We start from the raw sequence: 18,116 nt of genomic DNA, 5'->3' as shown, positions 1-18,116 counted from the left end.
ACGGTTCGCTAGTCAAATTTCGAAATCACATTTCATTTTTATTTTTATAGATAAACATTTTGTATTACATTATTAAAGATTGGAAAAATATTTTAAACCGAAATAAAGACACTAATTCTACCCGATTAATGGGGAAATAACGAGCAAATAAATCAAGCGAGACTAAAAGCTATACTATAACACAAAAAAATTGTCGAAGGTTATTTCGACAGAACTTCCCTAGCTTCTGAAGTACAGTGATTTTGCGAAATTTTACTTTTTCGTGATAACCTGTATGGAGTAAAAACAAGGTACTAGTCACAGTTTAATAGAAAAAAATTCGGGGCGGCAAACAGACGGACAGAATGACGGTCGGACGGTTGACGGACGGACAGACGAGCAGACAGACGAAAACGAAAGATCTATTTCTTCGTGCTCTAGAGGTCGCGAAAGGTCGAGAAAACGTAAAAGTAGAGAGTCAGCCGAAGGACTCAAAGTAAAATAAAGGTTTCGCCTTCTTTAAAAAAGGACAGTTGGTACCGCTGAGAAGATTTCACATTCTTAAAAAAACGACATTTAAGGTCTCCGAAAAGGTTTTACATAAAAAAAAAACAGTTGGGACCACCGAGGTTTCACATTCTTAAAAAGACAGTTGGGACCCCGAGAAGATTTCACATTCTTAAAAAAGACATTTGGGGTCCCTGAGAAGATTTTACATAATTTAAAAAGACAGTTGGGACCTCTGAGAAGGGTTCACATTGTAAAGACCATTTGGCGCCCCCGAAAAGGTTTTACATTTTTAAAAAAGGTAGTTGGGACCCCGAGAAGGTTTCACATTCTTAAAAAAGACATTTGGCGCCCCCGAGGTTTGACGTTTTTAAAAAAGATAGTTGGAACCCCCGAGAAGATTTCACATTCTTAAAAAAGACATTTGGGGTCCCCGAGAAGGTTTTACATATTTAAAAAGACAGTTGGGACCTCTGAGAAGGGTTCACATTAAAAAAAAAAAAAACATTTGGCGCTCCCGAGAAGGTTTTACAATTTTAAAAAAGGTAGTTGGGACCCCGAGAAGGTTTCACATTCTTAAAAAAGACATTTGGCGCCCCCGAGGTTTGACGTTTTTAAAAAAGACAGTTGGGGCCCCCGAGAAGGTTTCACATTCTTAAAAAATACATTTGGGACTCCCGAGAATGTTTTAAATTTTTAAAAAAGACATTTGGGACCCCCGAGAAGGTTTCACATTCTTAAAAAAGACATTTGGGGTCCCCGAGAATGCTATACATATTTAAAAAGAAAGTTGGGACCTCTGAGAAGGGTTCACATTGTGAAAAAAAAAATGGCGCCCCCGAGGTTTTACATTTTTAAACAAGCCATTTCGGACCCCGAGAAGGTTTTACATATTTAAAAAGACAGTTGGAACCCCTGAGAAAGTTTCACATTCTTAAACAATACTTTTGGGACCCCCGAGAAGGTTTTAAATTTTAAAAAAGACATTTGGAACCCCCGAGAAGGTTTCACATTCTTAAAAAAGACATTTGGGGTCCCGGAGAAGGTTTTACATATTTAAAAAAACAGTTGGGACCTCTGAGAAGGGTTCACATTGTAAAAAAAACATTTGGCGCCCCCGAGGTTTTACATTTTTAAAAAAGCCATTTCGGACCCCGAGAAGGTTTTACATATTTATTTTAAAAAGACAGTTGGAACCCCCGAGAAGGTTTCACATTCTTAAACAATACATTTGGGGTCCCCGAGAAGGTTTTACATATTTAAAAAGACAGTTGGGACCTCTGAGAAGGGTTCACATTCTAAAAAAAACCATTTCGCGCCCCCGAGAAGGTTTCACATTCTTAAAAAATACATATGGGACCCCCGAGGTTTTAAATTTTTAAAAAAGACAGTCGGAACCCCCGAGAAGGTTTCACATTCTTAAAAAGACATTTGGCGCCCTCAGAAGGTTTTACATTTTTAAAAAAGACAGTTGGGACTCCTGAAAAGGTTTCATATTCTTAAAAATAACATTTGGCGCCCCTGAGGTTTTACATTTTTAAAAAAGACCGTTGGGACCCTGAGGTTTCACATTCTAAAACAAACATTTGGCGCCCCCGAAAAAGTTTTACATTTTTAAAAAAGATAGTTGGGACCCTCGAGAAGGTTTCACATTGTGAAAAAATATATTTGGGACCCCCGACAAGGTTTCACATTAAGAAAAAACAGTTTGGGCCCCTGAGAAGGTTTTAGATTTTCAAAAAAGACAGTTGAGACCCCCGAGAAGGTTTCACATTGTTGAAAAATAGATTTGGCACCCCTAAGAAAGTTTTACATTTTAAAATAAAGAAGGGCGTATTCTCACCTTTCCGATGAAGTGGGGTAATTTCATCAATAAAAAATTTGTTATGAGGCCATAAACATAGATAATACACAAAGCGATAGAAAAAGAAAAAAAAACAAAAAAAAAACGAAAGGTCAAGTTTATTGACGAGGGACTTGAAAATGATTTGTATAGCTGTAATACGAAAATTGAGATAATACAATAAGAGTTAATACCAGAAATGAAAAGATATAAACTGGACTAGCTAGGAGTAACAGAAATCTAAGAAAGAGAAGAATCGAAAAAAATATGACAAAAATAATTCAAGCTCTTTTTAAAAACGAGCTGTTGATGATGATACGGTAATTGTGGCCCAATCAGAAAAAAAATTGCAACAAAATATAATTGAATACCAAAAAGAGTTAAAAAAAAACATGGAAATAAATACATACAGGATAATGACAAAGCAATGCACAAAATTCGTAAAAAGCGCAGCACTTGTTTTTGAACAAAATGCAAAAACATGTGAAGCCTTTCATTTTACTCTCCATCGTTAACATGTTAAAAATTTTACGTGAAATTTGTAAAAGTTATGACGTCATCAATGATTTTTTTAAATGAGACGCTATAATTTTGATCGGATTATTTGATAAAGTTTATTTTTCTATATACGAAAATGCAACTTGATGTAGGAGTTGCATAACAAAAAAGAGAGAAAATTGATAAACGAAATAATCATGATATGAACATGAAACAAAATTAAATCCAAATAACTAAAAATTAAAACAAAAATCCATCAAAGAGAATCACTTTTACCAGTTTCTTAAGTTGGTTTAATAAAGTAAAGAATATTTTTTGGCTGTATCTAATCCTTGACATGTTCGTGCATTTTTTTTTCCAAAAATAAATTTCTTTTTATGAATTTTGTGCATTACTTAATCATAACCCTACATAGAACAAAGACGATGATAATGTTAGTGAAATACAGTGAAGAACACAATGAGAAAATTGGCAAAGAAATAATAAAACAGGAAAATTGGGAAGATTATATAACAGCCTCAAGAACGCATTGTTTAGGAAAAAAGAAACACCAAAAGAAATAAAGAAAGAAGTGTAGTTTAGACTAGAACACGCAGAGAAAACAATCTTGGAGGACCACCGTTCCATTTTTTTTTTTTTTGATCAAATCAAGAACGGTTCATCCCATTTTCTCGAAAATATAAAATAATTATCATAATGAGAATTCTTCAACTAAAATAATATTTGGACCGTTTTGCTCCATTGTAGTTTAATTAATTAATTAATTAGTGCTTTCGTCTGTTTTGAGGCGAAAAAAATGTGTCAAATTTTTTTTTTAAGCCGCTTTAGAATAATAAACATAAACAGTCGAAGTTAAGCCATGTACAGAAAATATATTTTTCCCGTTGGTTATCTGCTTTAAATATATTCCGTCCGCAATATATCTAAAAATAAATACATAAAACAATTTACTTCATTGTCTGCTGTCGTGAGTGTTAATGGTGTACGTATCAAAAATATTTTTACAATAAATTAAAAATTCGAACCACTCGTTCCACACCCTTTTCATGAAGACCAAAAACATTACTACCATATTAATTGAAATTAAATATTTAGCTCACTTGTCGAAGGTGCGTTTAATCCGTCATTGAAACAGATTTATCAATCAAATCCGAATGTCAACTTCGCCCATATTTACATAATTTTTTACGCGATTATGAGACAGACTTCAACTAAAAAAGGCAAACAGTTTGAAATATGCACGAAAACAATTTCACTGTTTCAATATCGTAATACCTACATAAAAAAAATCCAATAAGAAATCAACGACGCTTAACTAACACTGCGAAAAATCCTTGAAAATGAAAGTAAACGAAATTACTGCACAAGATCCGACAAGAAGTTATTTAGATAAACAAAAAGATTTCTTATTAAGTTATTAACTTATTATCCAATTCTTTCAAATAACTCTAACTTGTTCGAGAAAAAAATATTTGTTCCGAAGTTGAAAACTTGATATTATGCTAACACCTAGTCAAGTTGGTGTTTACTTCAAAACTAAAAAACGTCGCTAAGATTACTTTGAAGTTTTAAACTTTTCATTAGTCCGTTTTGGAGGTTGCAAATTAAGTACCCACTTTGTGCTAATACATTAACAACGTTGTCTAAATATTTACTCTCGTTTTATAGCCACGTCCGTCAAAGTCGATCACGTTCATTACCCCGATCAATAATTCACTACATGCCATTCGAAACATTAACTATTTATTAAATTCCTCCACACGACAATGGCGGAAAATAACATTACAACAATAATTTATTTACAGTGGCAGTGAATGCATGCCCAAAGCCGTCAAATGCACCGCAATGTTAATGACATTAATCGATAAATTATTAATTACAGCAACCTAAATCCACACTAATACGGAAAATTCAATTTCACCAGAATTTTAGATTTTATCAACGCAACAACAATCCAAACAAGCAACAATATCTGTTATTACTCTAAGCACACAGTCCAACATGTAAACATACAGGTGCGGACAGTAATAAAATAATAGCGCGGATATTTTTTTATCAGTGACGATTTAATTCGAAATGGAAGGGTGAACAAAAAGCTCTGTAGCACTTTCGAGCTGCACGCTGCCTGGAAATGACAACAAACTGTCACAAATAATGTTAACCCAGAAACAATGTTTGCTGACATAGGGGCGACCCAGATGAGTTCCATAAGGCAAATTCGTTCAGCCAATTGAGAGACTCGTGTATGGTATTAATGTACGTAATATATTGCCTTGGAAATGCGGAAACATGGCCGAATATCGAATTCGTAGACATTTGTGAAGTAATGAACGCACTCGTATTTAACCAGAAGGAAACTGGATTGGTTTTGTGTTGCAAAATTACAACACTGGACAAGATAAAAACAAGTCTACGTAAATAAATTTACGTAATTAGAAATTTCGAATTGCAGCTCGGGATTTCACGTTACAAACACGTTTTTTTGCGGACCTTTGGTCTGCAGTTCTGTGCGACTTACGCTCAGTGATTTTCAAAGGATGTTCTGTTTGCTTTGTTTGTGAGAACAGAAGCATCAACACTATCGCATTTCAAAAATTATGCCAAAACTGGGTGAACTTCATTCAGCGGCATTTTAAGGTAATTACACTACATCATTCTTGAGGAATTATTTTCAGAGTAAAATTTATCTGGATGAATCTATGACTAACAACTATTTTTTTATGTAACCCTGACATCATCGTACATGTCGTTCGAGCATTGTTGCTCTAAATCACAATAATAGCTATAAAATTTGATTAGTGTACAAAAATAGCGTACCAAGAATACTTCATATAATAATATTGTAATAATGATGAAAGAAAAAATTACTCTCTCTTATGACTTGATTGCATGACATGATATGTCAGCACAGTTTTATGAAAAAGAAACCAAACGCAAAATCTAGCAGTTTATTCTTTTAAACGCAACAATCGTGTATCAGCATCCGAACACAAGTCCATTCCTGTCCCTGCCGTCACCGCGTCGGTGTTGCTCGGGCAGTCTCGACCGTTGGCGACCCGCCGCCTCCGGCTGCCGAGCTCACTCGACGGAAAATGCTGACACGGCCTTTCCTGACATGGAGAGTGTCCTCACTCGACGGACATGGGCACCTCAGTCCAGGTCCTCGGACTGAAACTCATACATACAGGTTTAGACTTTGATCGTCACTTCTCCTACATTAAAGATATAAATCAGAGAGCAAGCTGCCTGTCTGCCGGGGACGGTAACTGGAAGAAAACAGGGTAAATTTGGCCAAACTTACATAATGCAAGAATACAATACAAAACAAATGAGGGCGAATATTAAATGTAACGCATAGAAGTAAGCTTAATTTTTAAATGAACATAATACTTAATAATAACGCAAAACAAAACTAAAACTACACCTTGTGTGATCGTCACCCAGCTCTGCCACCCACCAGACTATCAAACACAGAAACCTCTGGTCAAGCCTGAATCAGCGAGCATCAACAATCCACAAGCCGGCCAAATGCGAGTAGCGCCAATCACCATGGACTACTCCCTATTTGAACCGTACTACCTTACCCATACACGACCCACGACCTCATATTGTCGATGCCGGCCGCTCCACGGTACTGCAACTTGGACCTGGTTGCTCCCGGTATGTCTGCGACTTCATACCGATCATTTCCAGAAACCTTGGTAACTCGGAATGGGCCACGCCACTTGGGCAGTAACTTTCGGCTAGTTCCGGTTGCAGGGCCGCTAGTTAGACGAATCAGCACCAGGTCTCCCTCCTGATATGGTTGACCAGCAGTTCGAACACGGTCGAAACGAGCCTTTTGAGCAGCTTGGTCCTTGGTCGTACGCGCAGTTATTTGGTTTCGAATGTCAGGGACGTCAACGATGGTGGTTCTTCCGGCTCGAAAAAAAAGAAAATAAGAAGCACGCCAACACACAGCAACATAAACAACATCGAGAAACACAAAAACTAAACAGAAATCAAAACTTTCATTGTGAGGACGTTTGTTGGGTTTTACCAGGACAAAATCGACGGAAGTGACCGGATTTTCCTCAGTTAAAACAAGTTGGGCCGAGGACCGGCTTATTACCCGTATCATTTCGCGGAAGAGATGACGTTTGTTTTGGCGTTCTATAAATAGATGAAACTGGAGCTCGCGTCGCTGGAATGTGAGAAACGTGTCGGGTTGCGGATTGCGTTGCAAGTACTCGATCATCGATGGTTTTTAAATGTCCTGCCAAAACAATTGGGTCCGTAATACCTGCAGCTTGGACCGAGAATTTAATTTTCTCGTCACAAATTCCACCCGTTATTAAATTTACGCGATCAGCGGGGTTAATATTTAATTTTAGCTTATTAATTAGCGCAAGTTTATTAAACGTATATTCGTAGAGTGTTTTACACTGCTCTGGTGTGTACGCCATCATCATTTGAATCGCCTTATGGAGATCGCGCTTTGGTGGAAAATTTCGCAACAGTGTGTCATGCCATTCGGGCCACGTAAACACTCTACTAGGCAGTGTCCGATACCACGTTTGCGCTGGGCCTCTTAGTTTGCTCAACGCCAAATGACACGTTGTCCTATCGTCCCAATTATAAATTTGAGCGTACTCACCAATCGACTCTAACCATTCGTCAACATCGTTTTCTGCTGGCGAGTCTCACGCACCTCCACCTGCTCTGCCAGCTTACCAAACCCAGCTGCTATAGCCTCACTGATTTGCGAAACAGAAGCAGGACCAGGACTGCTGCGACCAGGACTGTCGCCACTCCTCGTCCTCGAGTGAGATCGCAAGCGGTGCCGTCTCGCAAGTTGTTGTTCTGGAGTCGGTTCCCGCAACTTCTTGTGCTTTTGTCGCCGCTCATGCCGTGAACGAGACCCACTTGCACCATCACTAGATTCACTCCGACGCGAACGTCGCCGTTTGTCTTTTTTATGGCGTCGCTGCTCTTTCGGCATTGTCGTACAAGTGCACGCAAGGGTTTAAAGAATCCCACTCCTGATGTCAGCACAGTTTTATGAAAAAGAAACCAAACGCAAAATCTAGCAGTTTATTCTTTTAAACGCAACAATCGTGTATCAGCATCCGAACACAAGTCCATTCCTGTCCCTGCCGTCACCGCGTCGGTGTTGCTCGGGCAGTCTCGACCGTTGGCGACCCGCCGCCTCCGGCTGCCGAGCTCACTCGACGGAAAATGCTGACAGATAATATCGGGTTTTATGTTTCTTGGATGAAATTGCGGTTAAAAGTACGGCATAAAAGTTGCTAATTCAATTACGTCTTATAATTAATAAAATTCTTAGCAACCGGAAATTCCAGTTAAAAAAGGTACAATGTAAGGTTTATTTACGAGAAACAAAGTATAACTTTTTTTATATAAATTAAATGCCATAATTCTACAAAGGATTAAAAAAAAATGTGACCAATCTGTTGGATGAAATGGCCGCGACTTCAAAGCAAAAACATCATTTGGCAACGCAGTTATTAAAAACACATTGTACAACGTACAGCTTAATTTTTCCAGTCTTTTGATTTTTATCGGATAAATCCCCGGCATTTATTTCTCGCTTTTTCAATGAAAACCGTTTTAAAAATCTTCATTTCAAAAGAAATTTATTACCAAGAATAATACTTCCCTGAAATCTAGATTTTATCGTCATCAATTATATTTAATTTCCTAGATTTCAAGGACAAATGTCATACCAAATTTTAGGCATTCACGTTTCGCAATTTTTGAATAAAATGTGATAACATCGAAACGAATTATTATTATTAATAAAAATAAGTAGCATCAATTATCACGGCGAGGCGGCAAAATTTACAAGATATCAAAGCCAACTCAATCTTTTATGATCGCCTCATATAGTTTACACGAGTTAATTAATTAAGCGATAACAGCATAATTCAATCATCAGGTTATTACTATATTAATTAATATTAAACTAATAACATGACAACAAATGTACACTGTGTGTACTATACACAGTAATCACGCAAAGTGCCGCTCCCATAGATGGAGTAATTTACCGCAATCGGATATGTGTTAGGATGATAACAGGGTTAGTATGGCAGCGGTCGTTGCACATACGTATTACATGTGTCAAAAATTAAAACACTGAAATCGTGGCTGTTTTGTGTTTATAACCCCTTTAATGACAACCACCGAATGGTTCGCTCGATAAATGAAGTTCAATTCATCCCTGTATAATGTATATATCACCCGATAAGATCGTCCTTTATTTATACATACAAAGTCCCAAATCAGCTGAATACATCTTAACGCATAAAGACACATTCGGCATGCTTACTGATAAAAGGAAACATCTCTATCTCTAGTTGCGTAAATAGCTATTATCCCACAAGCGTGAAAAATCTTTTTGCTAGATCGAATGACGAAAATCGACTTACCGGCGAGTGCGCTAAACCCGTTGAATGATCATCGATTATGATACATATTGGATCATGTTCACCACTAGCCGCGAAACCACAAGTTACACACAGTGTGTAAAATTGGTGTAAAAATTGTCATAATTAATTTGTCCTTATTTCGATCGATTCGTCACGTACTGTATGCAATGAGCTGTTACGAATTGTTTAAACGTACTGTACTTAATGTGATGATATTGTGAAATTAAAACATCGCCAGCTTTGGAATTTTTGAAAAAACACTACACCGTTCTATTCTCGTCTACAGAATTTATTCGTGAATAATGCAAATATTTAGGTTAATCAATACCGTTTAAAGAATTTTAACATCAGAATCGATAAATTCAGCTAATTTCGTCCGGCTATGTAAAAAGTACACGTTTCTACGGCAAGTTTAATAATTAATGGCACCATGTTGTTGTGGTAAGAGTGGTTTATTTTTACTTTATTCCAGGAAGGATTAAATTTATTTTTAATCCCAGCGAGATTAAAAGTGAGATTTAGTCCTGTCAAAGAGGAAAGTAATGTCGGAGGTGCAAAAAGATATTGTTACGTGCGTTAGTTATTAAAAAAAAAAGAATTTAACATTATGATGATTTTCAAGATCCTGAACAAATCGGGCACTGCTTTAACAGAACTCTAGGCCACTTACAAATTAGTAAGAGCCAAAAAATATCGTCCAGGATAATTTTTGAATTCTTCCAGAAAACACGAAATAAAATAGTTAAAAAAATTAATTGAAACAGAAAAGAGTTCGGTAATGAATTAATCATTAATAAATTAAATTCGTGACCCATTTCGGCTTAGTATGGAAATGAAAATTAATTCCTATCTCAAATCAGGAGAAAAAATTACATAGTTTGCACAACAATATATTTAGCAGACAATGAACAAGAAAAAATGTATTCTCAATGTCTCAGTACATATTTAATTTAAACTGTTTATGTTTGTAATCGAAAAAATTCTACTAGTAGTACGTTCAGATAACAAGCATCAGTGGCGGCATTTATGTTAAAATACAATGAAATTTGATTAATTTTTGCTTCCTCGATAGGGTGTAGGATTATTTAGGAACATCATGTAGCTCGTAAAACGCTAACCAAAATTTGGCTAATCGTCCCCACCAAGAATTTGACATCATCTCAAAAGATCCCGTATTAAAATATAGTACTTGCTAAAATGATTCATTTTGATAAATGATACATTCCAAAAAAATAGAAAGGTGTATTATTTGCCAAAATTAGTCTTATCTTGGTAAGTACTAACCCCACCCACCCACCCTTTCTTTTCTTCGAGGGTATGTTATGTGCCAAAATCAGTATTACCTTATTACTAGCCCCGCCCACCCGCCCTCTGTTTTCTTGTAGGTTATATCATTTGAAAAAGCCACTCTTATCTTAGTAAATACTAAAACCGCCCACCCGCCCTCAGGAAAATAGAGAACACATGAGCAGGGCTACTATTTGCTAAGATGAGACTGATTTTGCCAAAAGAAATACCCTCTAAGAAAACAGAGTGTGGGTGGGCGGGGCTAGTATTTGCTAAGATAAGATTGATTTTGGCAAATGATGTACCCTCTAAGAAAATAGAAGGGTGTATCATTTACCAAAATCACCCTTATCTTAGTAAGTACTAGCGCCGCCCACCCGCCTTCTCTTTTCTTCGGACGTATCTTATTCACCAAAATCAGTATTACCACAACAAAGCACTAGCCCCGCCCACCCGCTCCTTATTTTCTTAGAGGATATATCATCAATCGAAGTCAGGCTTATCTTGGCAAATCTACTGATTTCCATAAAAATACGAACACCTTGAATTAATTGACTTATAAAACTGAAAATTTAACCTAGAGTTTTTCCCTAGGTATCCAAATTTTCGTAAAAAAATCCAAAATGCCCCATTTGTGTTTTTGTTGTTCCAAAAATCTCACTATTTGTCACTGATCCAGCGAACAAGAATAGTTGCTTTGTTGTTCAATTTTCATAACCCCTAGAGGACGAAGAAATAGGTCTCCCGTTTCCGTATGTTCGTGTGTTTCCCTATCTTTCTGTCTGTCTGCCATCTGTACGGATTTTTATTAGACATAATTTCCGAAACTACTAGACCGATTGTTGTTAAATTTTATATGTATATTAGGAATACCATGTAAATGATAAAACGCTAACCAAAACTTGTCTGTTGATCTCCACCACCAACGGGATGACGTCATCTCCAAAATTTACAAGTTTTTTTTTTTATTTTATAAGCCAAGATAATTCTGTTCTTGTGTCGAATTTTCACCCTAGACATCCAGATTTTTGGAAAAAAAAAATCAAAATTGTATAACAATGTTTCGCCGAATGATCTGAAATCTTGCAAACGTTTTAAGATTATCGTAATTATGGTAAATATGTAGTTTAAAAATTCATTCGTTTAACCCCTCCCAAAAAATGATGACATCTTAAAATTTTGTTGAATAATACAAAATATGATGAGTCTATATTGGTGATTTATCACTGCATTAAAAGTCTTTCAAATGCTTATACAGGGTGACTTATAAAAATTAAAAAATGGGTCAATTTATTTCATTGATTAAATCGGAAATGGCTCTCACCATTTTCCCGAAAATTTGGGAATCCAATACTGTTATTATTACCACTACACTGATGCAAAATGATATGTGTGCCCTTGCAAAAATGTTGATGACGTCATCACAAAATTTTGTTAAGGAGAAAATCATTTGAAACACACGCGTAGCACGCTTCTATACACTTATTTTAATTTCACATGTATACATATTTTTATTTTAACTTACAAGGGTTATCATAAAAAAATAAAATTTGATAATCAAACACTCCATCTTTTCGGTAAACTTTATAATTACATTACATCAGTATTATACCAATGAAATGCCACCTTGAAGTAAAAAATGTTTTTTCTGCCTCTTTTTGAACTGATGTATCTTAGATAACAAAAATGTCTATATCGCACAGCACCCAAATTTCGAAAGTGCGTCGCTGGGTTTTTGCGTTCCGGCCGCCCTCTGACGCACATCCACAGACCATACGGAAGGATTCCTATCAAAAATTTAGGTACAAAGCCCGTGAAACCCGTCATTAATTAAATAAGTTGGAATTGTTACAAGGGGCGAAACCACTGTCACTTCTGATTCATTTAAACAGATTTTCACCCTTAACACGCACCCTCAAATTTCTGCCGCTCCTTACCCTTTGAGCAAAATGTCAAACAATGACCCTGCTGGCCTACGGCGGAATCCCATTCTTGCGGCATGCGAAAAAGAGCCCGAAAAAGAGACGTTCCAACGATTAGAGATTAATGAGACGACATTAATCTCAATTTAATTCGTGTCATTTCGGAGTTGAGTCAACTACCCGTACGAACACTTCCTCTTGGAAAAAACCCCAAAACGAAAAAACGCAACACACAAACCTAAAACCCGTCTCCCGAGTTTTTAAACCCTACCGGATTAACCACTCCTCTCTGTGTACAAAATTATCATTCAAATCTAGGAATTAAAGCGTAATTATAACGAAATTTACAGCTCATAACTGGCGCATAAACGTTCAAAAATACGATTTCGGTTAATCTAGGTTTCAACAGGCTAACCAACCAAGCGAGGTGATTTTTTAACGTTATTACTCGTACTCTCTCACAGTTGGCCGTTTAGAATGATCCGCTGGGACCCATGAACGTTACAAACAGTGCAAGTTTGGTTATATTGGAATGGAATCACTTCCGGAGTTGTTAGAAGGAAATATCTTTATTGTTCGCACATAATCCTTTATGATAAGGGCGGAAATTCTTTGTGGTGTTTGCCGGCGCTGCTGCACTTGATGTGTTTCGCGATTGTCGGGCGCGGATGTTCTATGTACTTTGGAGCATTCCGTGGAAATTTCGATCGCTAAGTGCACGTAATAGACACGTGGGAAAAAGTTAAGGGTATTGCATCCAGCAGTTTGTAACATTTACATAGAAACTTACTTTTAGACAAGATGAGATGCGCACTGCGTCAATTCGCTATCACCAATTGCACAGAGCGGCAAACCGAAACTCAAATTATATGTAAACCCACAGGAATTCTTTACTACCTGCTCTAATCGAATCAAGTATATGTAATACTGCCACTCAAAGCTCTGTTTGATTCCGACAGACAGTTTTATTTGCAAATTACAGTACCGTGTAGGATTCGTCTCAAAACTGAAAACTTCGGTTAATCACGAAAAACATTAACACAATCATCAATGTGGATAAGATATTCCATGATAAAAATGACATCGACATATCTAAATTTGGGAAATTATTTTCATATTAAAAAAAATTAACCTAAAACCGACAAAAAAAAGCTAAAAGTAGATCAATTTCAAAAGAAAGCACCCGACAATAAATACTTGATGATGAAGGTAACCTTTGTTGTTAAGAAATCATACACAGGCCACTGATTGAGGCGATCACCAGCAACCCTTCTAACAAACTCTGATATCACGAGTATTAAACGTCACACAGGATATGTTTCAATTAATAACAAAATTGACATTACCAGGACGATACAGACTCCAAGTAACTCTCGATTCGGTCTCGACTGCTTCAACTCCTCTCGGTGAACAAATACTTACATCGACTTACCATGATGAACCTCAAGTACATCTTTGAATGTAAATGTTGATTCCAGTAATTCAAACAAGAAAAAAATATGTTTAAAGTTTAATGTAAATCTTGGTTAAAATTGTATTTGCGTTATAAATTAATAAAAACATGTTAGGAGTAGCAATATTTCACTTTGCTCAATAACAACGGTGTTGGATAAAAAAATATTTTCTATTAATTATTATCGAACTAATTATTGATATTATTATTTTCCTCGACTATGAAAATTGTCTACGAAACCTGGCAACTCTTTTAATTCAAAAAACATGTTTGGAAAATTCTAGACGCCATTCTTATAGAAATTGGTGTAAATTTTCACCACCTTAATCGTTCTTAAAAATATTTCAAAACAAATAAGATACACAAAACATTTTTCACAACGTAAGACTTTTTATTCCTTTGAAATTCGAAAAATTATAAAAACTAATAAATTTTGAATAATGATTTACCATTCAAACGTTTGCAAGAGTTCAGAGCATTTAATTTTCCAATGTTATTATACAATTTTGATTTTTTTTTCAAAAATCTGAATGCCGAGGGTGAAAATTCAATACGGCTTCATAAACGACTAGTGCAGAAATATATTTTTTTATAAAATTTAAATAACATTTACTATGTAAACTATGGATGGGACGTCATCCCCTTATTGGTATGGATGATCAGAAGAATTTTAATCAGTAATTTACCATCCACCCGATATACCTAACATACATATACAATTTGACTACAATCGGTTTGGTAGTTTCGGAGATTAACCGCCTAACAAAACAAAAATCGACACAGACAATAAACAACAAACAGAAATGTAGAAACGGGGATCTATATTTTCATATTCTAAGGATCATGAAACATTGAGAAAACATGAAAATAGCCACTCGCCTGATCGAAACTTTCCACCCACCTCAAGAACAATCTGTTTGACAAAAACCAAGTTCGCGCAGACAAATTATAAAAGGGAAAGTAGCATGCTAAGCTGTAGTCCGAGTAAAATTGTCTTATAAATTTTGTGGTGACGTCATCAATGTTGTGGTGGGGACAAATCATATATTAACTCTAATATTTTAGAACTATTAACAATAGCAGTAGTGTGCATCTACAATTCGGATAAATTAAGGAAGTACACCGTTTTTGAATTATCAATAAAATTAAATATCCATCCACTTTTTTTGACACATCCTATATAAACAAGCACAGAGTAACATTTCAAAAGAGATTGAATAACAAAATTTTGACAGCGTGCAATCGGTTACGTAATTACCAAATTAAGTTGTAAAATTTGTATGGTACAATTCTGAACTTTATTCGCAAAAATTTACAGCTATATAAGCATGGTATATATTTTAAACAGGAATTAGTAAACAAAAATTTGAAAACACATCATAAACTTTTCAATGGGAGTAATAAAAATTTGGTTTTGCGTTTTACCACATCTAAATCAACAATAATCAAGCCAGGAGTTTCGAAAATTATATATAGCGGGTGTCCCAAAATTAACTCAAAAACAGGTCAGGTCAGAATTTTCCAAGAACAGAACACCAAAGTCCTCCAAAATTGTTTTAAATAATTTACAAAAAAAAATCTCCATGGGTTCCCAAAATAATACATCATGGGCACCCAAGAGTTTCCCGATTAAAAGAAAAACACTGCGGCACTCAAGACTTTTTCAAATTCATAAAAAATAAAACACTGAAAGCTCAAAAGGTATTTTCAAGTTCATCCAGCAACAAAACACCAGATTCCTTTAAATTTATCCGAAAATTTAACTGCAAACATTTTAAACGTGGCAAAAGAACTAATTTTAAAATCATTGTAACTCCACCAAAATATGACGAGCATTTTTTTTTTACTATGTTTCCTAGACTCACCAGTTGATTGTTAAGAGCGTAACGGAGAATTAATCCGCCATTTTTCAGACACCCGGTATAATAAAATCACCAACAGTCGACAAACTACACACGCCAAATAGGCGAAAAAAGAAGTCCCGTTTCTTCCTATTCTAGAAGCTATGAACCGTGGAAAACGTGTTATGTTTGTCAATTAATAGTAAGAGCCTAAGTTTTTTTGAAACTGTCAGTTTTCAAAATACTTTAAATATGTTTTGTAATTTACTGCACTAATAAAACTCATAATAAATGAAAATTTTCTTATTATGTTATGCTACGACATGTGATAATTATACTACGGCGTCAAAATAAAAAAATTCCTGACAAAATGGTATGGTGTCAACTGAAGTTATTTCGTAAGAGTATTTATTAAAATGAAAACAGAGCAAATTTTTTTAATACAGGGTTTTTATAAATGATTACAGAATCGAAATAGGTCATGGAAACGCTCCGCCCCTCACTTTTGGACTTTACTAAATGCCCAATGCTTCATATTTTATTAAAAAACAAAACTAATTCATTAAACAAATTTATTGCGATTAAACATCACAGTAAATGTTGAAAACAAAATTTTTTAAATACGTGACTAAAGAGGGGTTTATAAAACATGTTACACAATATACTATTTATGTGGTGTTAAATAATATTAAAACAGTATTTTAAAACTATTATTAACATACTAGAAGTAGCGAATTTAAGAAACTTTTATGAAAAAGTAAAGTACATTTACTAACAAGTAAATTATAATTGTAAAATAGTAAATATAAATGTATGCAAATGACCCCATGTGATCGTTCTACATAGATAACAATACATAAATAATAACTGATAAATTGTTAAATATTTCTAACGTTTAAATTTTATTATTTTACTTTTATAAAAGATATATTTCCAAATTGCAGGCGTACTGTTACTGCTCCATATATAATTCATACAGACGATTTAGGACTATGCATGATTTACAAAGTTTAATTTTATGTAATGATCGTTCCAATTAATCCAACACAGTTAAATATTTCACTACATTCGAACGTTTCTCTCTCACACTATTTCCTGGACACAAATATAACCCGATTGCAAAAACATCTGCCCTACATATTTGAGATTTTTCCTCTCTTCCGAATTCAGAAAATCCGCCAGCGTTAAACTCATTAGAGAATTCTTCTTTTGAGGAAACGGTAACCCGAATTCAGCGACGTCGGATGAAACTTTTAAAAGAATTTTAACCATCACTGGAGCGATATTTTTCCAGTAAATTCGTGCTAGACGCAGCCGTATTAATACCAAAGTCAACTGTTTAATTATATGCTGTCGATCTAATTGTACGCAAAAAGCTTCCAACACTAGTTTTTAGCAAAGCAAATATATTCCCTAAATTAAACAGAACCGCCGCCGTAAGACTTGTGCCGTCTACTGCGGCTGAAATTTCTCGGTCTGTTTTTCTTCCCTTGTTCTTTATGTGCTTATTATACTTCGCCATTAACTCCATTTCGACAGGTTTTGTACACATATTATATTCAGCATAATGATAACAACGTCTTTTCTCGACACGCAGAATTCGAAATTAAAATACTTGTTGCTTACAGAGATCGTTCGCTTCAGTTATGAATAGCGTAGGACCTAACAATATTTGTCGACGTGACAGTAATGACTTCTACCGACAGACAAAGAACGTGTTGAATTTCGTTTTCCTTTGAAATGCGTAGAAATGTCTGTGTTAAAATAACGTAGTTTTAGTTTAGTTATTTGAAGAGGATCACGTAAACAAGCTGTTGCTGAATATTGGGAGCTTCAATAATTCATACACTGCTGATTTTTTCCTTCTTGCTTTTTCAGCGTTTGCAGTTTCAGATCTTGACACTAGTTGTGGAGTTATTATAAAATTGTAACTTAAATAGGGCAAGTACGTCCCTGGCAGGGGATTCTACCTACTGTTGCTACAAGGTCTGTTTACAGTTTGTTATTGCCTGCTTTAACTTGACAGGGCAATAACAATTTAATAATAAATAAAGTTGGGACAATATGTATACAACTTCAAAGGTTTCATTTTTACAGAACGGATCATATAATTTTCCTCACTTTCACTTTGCCAAAGCCGCCTTGAAGATAGACCCATTGTCACAACCCAGATGAAAAAAATCACTTTTCCCCACGTTATTAGCCGCAAAATTTGCACTGAAAACTAGGAGTCATTAAAATAATTACCCAGGTAACAGCAGCGGTCCAAGAATACTTCCTTGAAGCACCCCATAATCATTATCTCATTAGATAAACATTACGTATTTTCGCTTTTTATCTTCGATCAAACTACAA

General features: G+C 35.4%; 2 protein-coding genes across 2 annotated transcripts in view; both read right to left on the bottom strand.

Moving 5' to 3' along the window:
* The window catches only part of LOC135139160 (uncharacterized), a 132,100-nt gene that overhangs the window by 23,096 nt on the left and 90,888 nt on the right, over window positions 1-18,116 (bottom strand). The gene's annotated exons all lie outside the window — the stretch shown is intronic.
* On the bottom strand, window positions 5,762-8,080 carry LOC135138820 (uncharacterized). Its single transcript, XM_064068842.1, has 2 exons — window positions 7,464-8,080; window positions 5,762-6,748 (listed from the first exon to the last, which is right to left on the bottom strand). The coding sequence occupies exon 1, from the start codon at window positions 7,806-7,808 to the stop codon at window positions 7,473-7,475; it is 336 nt and encodes a 111-aa protein (XP_063924912.1). The 5' UTR covers window positions 7,809-8,080; the 3' UTR covers window positions 5,762-6,748; window positions 7,464-7,472.

Source organism: Zophobas morio, unplaced genomic scaffold, assembly GCF_036711695.1.
Source record: "Zophobas morio isolate AGI-343-1 ecotype UQ-CSIRO unplaced genomic scaffold, CSIRO_AGI_Zmor_V1 ptg000030l, whole genome shotgun sequence".
NCBI classification, from domain to species: domain Eukaryota; kingdom Metazoa; phylum Arthropoda; class Insecta; order Coleoptera; family Tenebrionidae; genus Zophobas; species Zophobas morio.
Note: the sequence above shows the minus strand (reverse complement) of the source record. Positions and strands in the feature narration are given on the sequence as shown.

Bases quoted from the DNA above. Each gene is read 5' to 3' on its own strand.
- LOC135138820 (XM_064068842.1), bottom strand. From the start codon at position 7,808: ATGCCGAAAGAGCAGCGACGCCATAAAAAAGACAAACGGCGACGTTCG.